The following is an 8796-nucleotide window of genomic DNA, read 5'->3' as shown; positions in this document are numbered from 1 at the left end:
CAGAAGAAGGCTCTACAAATTGTCAAAGACACCAGCCACCCCAGTCATAGACTGTTCTCTCTGCTACCACACGGCAAGTGGTACCGGAGCGCCAAGTCTAGGTCCAAGAGGTTTCTTAACAGCTTGCACCTCCAAGCCATAAGACTGCTGAACACCTAATCAAATGGTTGCCCAGACTATTTGCACTCTTTTACAACACTGCTACTCTGTCTATTGTTATCATCTATGCATAGTCACTTTAATAACTCTACCTACATGTACATATTACCTCAGCTAACCGGTGCCCCCGCACATTGACTCTGTACCGGTACCCCCCGTATATAGTCTCACTATTGTTATTTTACTGCTGCTCTTTAATTACTTCTTACAGTTAGTTCTTATTCTAATCTGTATTTTTTTAAACTGCATTGTTGGTTAGGGGCTTGTAAGTAAGTAAACCTGATCAACTCTATGTGAAGGAGATGTGTCGTGCTGCATGAGTAAAATGGTGGTCACACCAGATACTGAGTGGTTTTCTGATCCACGCCACTACCTTTTTTTTAAGGTATCTGGGACCAGATGCTTATCTGTATTCCCAGTCATGTGAAATCCATAGATTAGGGCCTAATGAAGTTATTTCAATGGACTGATTTCCTTATGTGAACTGTAGCTCAGTAAAATCTTTGAAATTGTTGCATGTTGCTTTATTTTTTTGTTCAATGTACAGGATTGACTCCTACTCATCATTATAATAGATGTCGTGCACAGTCTACCACACCACTAGGATGTGACACTCATGTTGATACAGTCAATTGATCAATCAATCAATCAAATTTATTTATAAAGCCCTTCTTACATCAGCTAATGTCACAAAGTGCTGTACAGAAACCCAGCCTAAAACCCCAAACAGCAAGCAATGCAGGTGTAGAAGCAATTGATCAATTCACATCAGATGGGTAAAAAGTCTGTGTAAGTCAATGGTGAAGTGCATTTTAGCAAAGATGGTCTATTGGGTTGAAAAGATATTTAAGTGACTGCTCTAACAATAGAAATATATGTCTTCAAAGATGAGAGGCAGGCGGAGGCGAGATCAGGTGGGACCATTCTAGCCAATGAAAGGGCAGATATGCATGTGAACAACAGACCATAGAGATATAGAGGACTCCTTTTTGTATCTGTGCCGTTATAGCGTCTGTGCCATTTTAAAGTAGTCACTGTTCTTCTGCTTCACTGGCTGATTGCTCCCAATTCATACGAATCCCCACCCAGTTGACTACTTGAAAATGGTGGAAGCCCTCAATGGCAGTGTCCAATCTAAAATGGGTTATATCCATGATGAGTTCTCTATCTCAGTGAAGTTCGTGTACAACTCTGATAAAAAGTTGTTGTTGAGTAGATTGTCGAAATTACACGTGCATCCACTTATATCAGTGCATTCGTAACAACCTAACCATTACAAAACTTCTATTCGATCAAATAAGCCTCACATAGCAAATTAGCAATAACATTTTTTGTTGACCAAATTCCACATCTTCTCATTGACCTCACTTTGTGGGCTTATTTTCATGAACAGATTTTGTGTGGGTTGAAACCTCTCGCCTCACCTCTTGCAGTTAACCAGCCAACCAAGCAATAGGTTTCAACAATATGCAAGGAGGCAGGGGTTAGAATTGTTAACGCTTTGCATCACTGATGGTAAACTGTCAGGGTTACAAAAGAGATGTGTTTGGCTATTATAATGCATCTTTAGTGGTTAGAGAGGAACATTGTTAGCATACATCATATCTTAGTGAGAAGATCAAATCTCACAATATATGTTGGTAAATGATCATGGCCAACATTACATTTTAGTAGACACTCTTATCCAGAGCAACTTACAGTAGTGAATACATACATTTCATACATTTTTTTTCTCCATACTAGTCCCCCGTGGGAATCGAACCCACAACCCTGGCGTTGCAAACATAATGCTCTACTAACTGAGCCACACAGGATCATGTTTTGGTGAGGTTTGTGTCTGTTTAACCTTTCTTATTCTCCAGCTCCTCCACCTCCCTCTCAATGACACTCAGTCTGGCTTCGAAGGCTGCGTTTACAGAAAGATATATTAGGACACTGAAACTTAGATAAACATGGTTTTAGGATAACAGTTCATTGCATCAATTTCTTTGTATTACCTGTGTTCTCCCTCTCACTGGCTGTTACTCTGGCCTCCAGGGCTGAAACCACATGAAAGGAAACATTAATAGACAAATATAGCAGAATTTTTTCCTAATAAAAGGGAAAATAATATTAACTTTTCTTTGGTTATCTGTTAATTACCTGCATTCTCTCTCTTCAGGTCCTCCACCTCCCACGCACTGGCACTCAGTCTGACCTTTAAGGCTGTAGATACAAAAAATGCACTTTGTAAACTTTAAAAACATAACCTGTAATACAGGTAACCTAGTGGTTAGAGTGTTAAGCCAGTAACTGAAAGGATGCTCGATTGAATCTTGAGCTGACAAGGAAACAAATCTGTCTTTCTGCTCCTGAACAAGTCAGTTAACACACTGTTCCTAGGCTGTCATTGTAAATAAGAATGTGTTCTTAACTGACTTGCCTAGTTAAATAAAGGTTAAATATATTTTTTTTTAAATACATTTTTGGGCCAAACGGCAGCCCTGTGACTTTCTTGCTATAAAGCTGATCAATGCAAGTCTATTATTGATTGCCTATTCGTTTTATACAATGCAGTGTTGCACATTATTTGAACAGCCTCTTTCCTTTGGTGGCCCAGCACAATATATTTCCTAACTCAATGGAAGGCAAATTCCATTTCTATACTGATTTGTGAATTTCATATTTTCATATTGCACAGCGTGCTGCCAAATTCAGTGCTGGTGCTATGGGGGAAATTTAGGCTAGAGCCCTAATAAGCTTCAATAAATTGTCAAATAACAGTAAAATCTACCTTCATTTAATACCTGCATTCTCTTTTTTCAGTTCCTTGATCCTGCTCCTCTGCTGCAGTTCAGTATTTGTGACTCTGGGCTCCACCTTCTGTTTCACCACCGTGTTGCTCAGCTCCTTCAGCTCAGCCTTGACCCCTCCACTCTCTCCCTGAGCCCATGCTCCAGACACACAGAACAGCAACACCAGCAGAGCTACAGCACCCCTCATTTTCAAACAACACTTCTTCACAAATAATGCAGTGTATGTCGTCTGATGTAAAAAACAAATTAAAGGATTCTGATCAAGTGAAACACTAGGTGAGCTGACAGGGCCGCATGTCATTAGAATCTAACGCTGTAAAAGGATGACAGAACTGAACCTTCCAAGAAACACATTGAAAAGGAATGAACCAATCATTAGTGGGACACCACACCCATATAACTGCTGTTACAAACACACACACACACACACACACAACCTTTCACATGGGCACCTACCACGCCCATATGTCATCTGACATTTTCGTTACATAACTGGTATATTACGTGTCAGCTGTTGTATTATGGGTAGAAAGTCAAATACATATTGTGCCACAGAATATGATGGAGACTAACTGTTTTAACCATTCTTTTACAGTCTGTCAGATTTCCAGTCATTCCAATTAATTTAGTACCCCTTGATCTTCAAGAATAGGACTTGGAAATATGGATTAGCTAAATAGTTTTACCTGAGCGTAACCCAAAAACAAAGGACTTATTAGCCTACTCTGTTTATTTTGTTGTCACAGGGGACTGATTGGGCTCTTTTAAACATTTTATTGAAATACTGTAGAATTTCATTAATTCCTATGGACGACTGCTCCTTTTGGGGAGTACCAAAATGGCGGCCGGTGGCTTCAAAGCCTCTAATTGGCCAATACATAGCATCAGCAATCCAATGTCAACTTCCACTGCTATGCATGGTGAAGCCCCAAAATGTCCTTCCCTGGGAGCCCGTGTGTCTGAATAAGGCCCTAGGTCTGAACCCCGCCCTGTGCAATTGGGTCCTGGACTTCCTGACAGGCCGCCCCCAGGTGGTGAAGGTAAGAAACAACACCTCCACTTCACTGATCCTCAACACTGAGGCCCACAAGGGTCCATGCTCAGCCCCCTCCTATACTCCCTGTTCACCCATGACTGCGTGGCCAAGCACACCTACAAATCCATAATTAAGTTTGCACATGACACAACAGTAGTAGGCTTGATTACCAACAACGACGAGACAGCCTACAGGGAGGAGGTGAAAGCCCTGGTGGAGTGGTGCCAGGAAAATAACCTCTCCCTCAACATCAACAAAACAAAGGAGATGATCGTGGACTTCAGGAAACAGCAGAGGGAGCACCCCCCCTATCCACATCGATGGGACAGTAGTGGAGAAGGTGGAAAGTTTTAAGTTCCTCGGCTTACGCATCACTGACAAACTGAAATGGTCCACTCACACAGACAGTGTGGCGAAGAAGGTCGCAACAGAGCCTCTTCAACCTCAGGAGTCTGAAGAAATTTGGCTTGTCACCTAAAACCCTGACAAACTTTTACAGATGCACAATCGAGAGCATTCTGTCAGGCTGTATCACCACCTGGTATGGCAACTGCACCGCCCACAACCATAGGGCTCTCCAGAGGGTGGTGTGGTCTGCACAATGCATCACCGGGAGCAAACTACCTGCCCTCCGGGACACCTATCGCACCCGATGTCACAGGAAGGCCAAAAAGATCATCGAGGACAACAACCACCTGAGTCACTGCCTGTTCACCCCGCTATCATTCAGAAGGCGAGGTAAGAACAGGTGCATCAAAGCGGGGACCGAGAGACTGAAAAACAGCTTCTATCTCAAGGCCATCAGACTGTTAAATAGCTATCACTAGCAATGAGAGGCTGCTACCTATATACACTGACTTGAAATCATTGGCCACTTTAATAATGTCACTTTAATAATGTTTACATACTTTGCATTAATCATCTCATATGTATATACTGCATTCTATACTTTTCTACTGTATTTTAATCTAACGCCTCTGACATTGCTTGTCCAAATATTTACATATTCTTAATTACATTCCTTACTTAGACTTGTGTGTATTGGGTATATGTTGTGAAATTGCTAGATATTACTTGTTAGATATTGCTGCTCTGTCGGAACCAGAAGCACAAGCATGTTGCAACACCAGCAGTGACATCTGCTAAACATGTGTATGTGACCAATACATTTGTATTATTATTTCATTCGATTTGAAATGGATTATATTTAATGTTTTCCTCATCAATCTACACACAATACCCCATCATGACAAAGCGAAAACAGGTTTTTAGAAATGTGTGCATTTTCCTGAAAAACTTATACACATAAGTATTCTGACACTTTGCTAGGAGACTCAAAATTGAGTTCAGGTGCATCCTGTTTCCATTGATCTTCCTTGAGATGTTTCTACAACTTGATTTGAGTCTACCTGTGGAAAAGCCAATTGATTGGACATGATTTGGAAAGGCACACACCTTTTCGGACTATGAAACAACTACTGATTTAGAACCACAGAGAGTTACCACAAGTCCTCCACTATTCCAGCACGATTTCAACATCATCAAATCACCTATATTTAGTCTAATACAGTGACAAATAAAACAATTGTCCAATCAACAAAGCTAAAAATAATGTGTCTGTGTAACGCCCTGGCCATAGAGAGGGGTTTTTGTTCTTTATTTTGGTTAGGCCAGGGTGTTACATTGGGTGGGCGTTCTATGTGCATTTTTCTATGTTGGTTTGTTTCATTGATTTTGGCCGTGTGGCTTCCAATCAGGCACAGCTGTAGAGTGCTGTTGCTGATTGGGAGTCACACATAAGTGCCTGTTTTTCCGTTGGGGTTTTGTGGGTAATTGTTTCTGTTAGTGTTTTGCACCTGACAGGACTGTTTGGCTGTCGGTTTTCTTATTTTTGTATAGTGTTCTTTCGTCTATTAAATATTCAATGATGAACACTAACTCCGCTGCACCTTGGTCTACTCTCTCTCACGACAGCCGTTACAGTCTGTCCATGGTTCTGATGTGTGTGTGTGTGTGTGTGTGTGTGTGTGTGTGTGTGTGTGTGTGTGTGTGTGTGTGTGTGTGTGTGTGTGTGTGTGCATAGGTTCGTGCAAATAGAAAAAACTTGTTGACTCACCCTATTTGTAGAGAAATGCCAATGCCATCCTCCTCTCTTTCATGTTGATGAAACGGTCTATGAGTCTGTCATACCGTGTATGCTATTATTTTTTGTTGTCCTAGGCTACCTGGCTAAAATGCTTGCTCTCTAGCCTAACTTCCTTCCATGGGCAACGTTAGCTAGTTAACATTAGCCTTCTACATCTAGCTACATATTGAAGTTCCATCCTCTCAGTCCAGGGTCACAATGTATGAATTTATGGTTGGATCAGAAATCGCTGTTATAATCATTGGCCAGTACTGAGAATTTAATAAAACCACAAGTCCAAATCCCTATCTCCATCCATGGCTAATTTAGGAAAAGGCCAATTTCAGCTAGCTAGCCACCGGAGGACAACACAACGAGATGCAACAATTCAAGTTGTTTCTGTCAATGATGTATTTCTCTTGATGCGATGTGACAGGAGTGAAGCCAAATCCAAACAGGATTCTCTCCCCTTGCTTTTTTCTTTGTAATTTCTTTAGGGAAACCTGGAATGTTTTTATTTATTTATTTTATTTAACCTTTATTTAACTCGGCAAGTCAGTTAAGACCAAATTATTATTTACAATGACGGCCTACCAAAAGGCAAAAGACCTCCTGTGGGGACGGGGGCTGGGATTAAAAATTAAAAATAATATAAAAATATAGGACAAAACACACATCAAAAATTCTAGCTAAATGCTTAGCGCATAGAATTAAAACGTTTTTGTCAGATATTATTCATCCTAATCAGACAGGTTTTTTACATGGCCGATACATTGGAGATAATAGAAGACAAGTACTGGAAACAATAGAACACCATGAAAAAGGTGTAAAATTGTAAATAATGGCTACTTCTCAGAAAGATTTAAACTGTTGAGGAGTAAAACAAGGTTGTCCACTATCAGCATAAATATTTATTATTGCCATCGAAATGTTAGCTGTTAAAATTAGATCAAACAATAATATTAAGGGATTAGAAATCCAGAGCTTAAAAACAAAGGTGTCATTGTACGCTGATGATTCATGTTTTCTTTTAAATCCACAATTAGAATCTCTCCACAGATTCATAGAGGATCTAGATTCTTTTTCTAACCTCTCTGGATTCAAACCAAATGATGACGTGTTTACTATATTACGTATTGGATCACAGAAAAATAAAACTTTTACATTATCATGTACTTTACCAATAAAATGGGCTTACGGGGATGTGGACATACTCGGTCTACATATCCCAAAAGAAAGAAATGATCTCACTCCAATACATTTTAATAGAAAGTTGGAAAAAATAGATAAGATCTTGCTAACATGGAAAGACGAGTACCTGTCTATTTATGAAAATATCACCCTGATTAACTCTTTAGTCATATCACAGTTACACTATTTTCTTATGGTTTTGCCTACATTTACATTTTTACATTTTAGACATTTAGCAGACGCTCTTATCCAGAGCGACTTACAGTAGTGAATGCATACATTTCATACATTTTTTTCCCCGAACTGGTCCCCCGTGGGAATCTAACCCACAACCCCGGTGCTGCAAACACCATGCTCTACCAACTGAGCCACATGGGACCACACCTAGTGACCTGTTTTTAAATTATATCAGCAAAAGAAAAACTAAACTTAACAAGTTCCACAGATATGTGACTAACAGAAATTGAATAATGTGTCCCTGAACAAAGGGCGGTCAAAATCCAAAGTAACAGTCAGTATCTGGTGTGGCCACCAGCTGCATTAAGTACTGCAGTGCATCTCCTCCTCATGGACTGCACCAGATTTGCCAGTTCTCTCTGTGAGATGTTACCCCACTCTTCCAACAATGCACCTGCAAGTTCACGGACATTTCTGGGGGAATGGCCCTAGCCCTTACCCTCTGATCCAACTGGTCCCAGATGTGCTCAATGGGATTGAGATCCTAGCTCTTCGCTGGCCATGGCAGAACACTGAGATTCCTGTCTTGCAGGAACTCAAGCACAGAATGAGCAGTATGGCTGGTGGCATTGTCATGCTGGAGGGTCATGTCAGGATGAGCCTGTAGGAAGGGTATCGCATGAGGGAGGAGGATGTCTTCCCTGTAACACACAGCGTTGAGATTGCCTGCAATGACAACAAGCTCAGTCCGATGATGCTGTGACACACCGCCCCAGACCATGATGGACCCTCCACCTCCAAATCGATCCCGCGACAGAGTAAGGCCTCGGTGTAATGCTCATTCCTTCGAAGGATAAATGCAAATCCGACCATCACCCCTGGTGAGACAAAACCGCGAATCGTCAGTGAAGAGCACTTTTTGCCAGTCCTGTCTGGTCCAGCGACAGTGGGTTTGTGCCCATAGGCTACGTTGTTGCCGGTGATGTCTGGTGAGGACCTGCCTTACAACAGGCCTACAAGCCCTAAGTCCAGCCTCTCTCAGCCTATTGCGGACAGTCTGAGCACTGATGGAGGGATTGTGCATTCTTGGTGTAACTCGGGCAGTTGTTGTTGCCATCCTGTACCTGTTCCGCAGGTGTGATGTTCGGATGTACCGATCCTGTGCAAGTGTTGTTACATGTGGTCTGCCACTGCGAGGACGATCAGCTGTCCATCCTGTCTCCCTGTAGCACTGTCTTAGGCGTCTCACAGTACGGACATAGCAATTTATTGCACTGGCCACATCTGCAGTCCTCATGCCTCCTTGCAGCATG

At 41.6% G+C, this 8796-nt stretch overlaps 1 protein-coding gene across 1 annotated transcript; it reads right to left on the bottom strand.

Moving 5' to 3' along the window:
- Positions 1–795: 795 nt before the first annotated feature.
- On the bottom strand, positions 796–3334 carry LOC106590554 (uncharacterized). The gene is made up of 4 exons (XM_014181662.2): positions 2946–3334; positions 2302–2364; positions 2157–2198; positions 796–2065 (listed from the first exon to the last, which is right to left on the bottom strand). The coding sequence occupies exons 1-4, from the start codon at positions 3253–3255 to the stop codon at positions 2001–2003; spliced, it is 480 nt and encodes a 159-aa protein (XP_014037137.1). The 5' UTR covers positions 3256–3334; the 3' UTR covers positions 796–2000.
- Positions 3335–8796: the final 5462 nt, after the last annotated feature.

The sequence above is a fragment of the Salmo salar genome, chromosome ssa29, assembly GCF_905237065.1.
Source record: "Salmo salar chromosome ssa29, Ssal_v3.1, whole genome shotgun sequence".
Lineage (NCBI taxonomy): Eukaryota > Metazoa > Chordata > Actinopteri > Salmoniformes > Salmonidae > Salmo > Salmo salar.
Note: the sequence above shows the minus strand (reverse complement) of the source record. Positions and strands in the feature narration are given on the sequence as shown.

What these genes read in the sequence shown, in the direction of transcription:
- LOC106590554 (XM_014181662.2), bottom strand. Translation starts at nt 3,255, where the DNA reads ATGACATGCGGCCCTGTCAGCTCACCTAGTGTTTCACTTGATCAGAAT. An exon ending in ACTGAAAAAAGAGAATGCAG is followed by an intron (nt 2,365 to 2,945) that starts GTATTAAATGAA and finishes TTGTATCTACAG; the next exon opens with CCTTAAAGGTCAGACTGAGT. An exon ending in CAGTGAGAGGGAGAACACAG is followed by an intron (nt 2,066 to 2,156) that starts GTAATACAAAGA and finishes CTGTAAACGCAG; the next exon opens with CCTTCGAAGCCAGACTGAGT.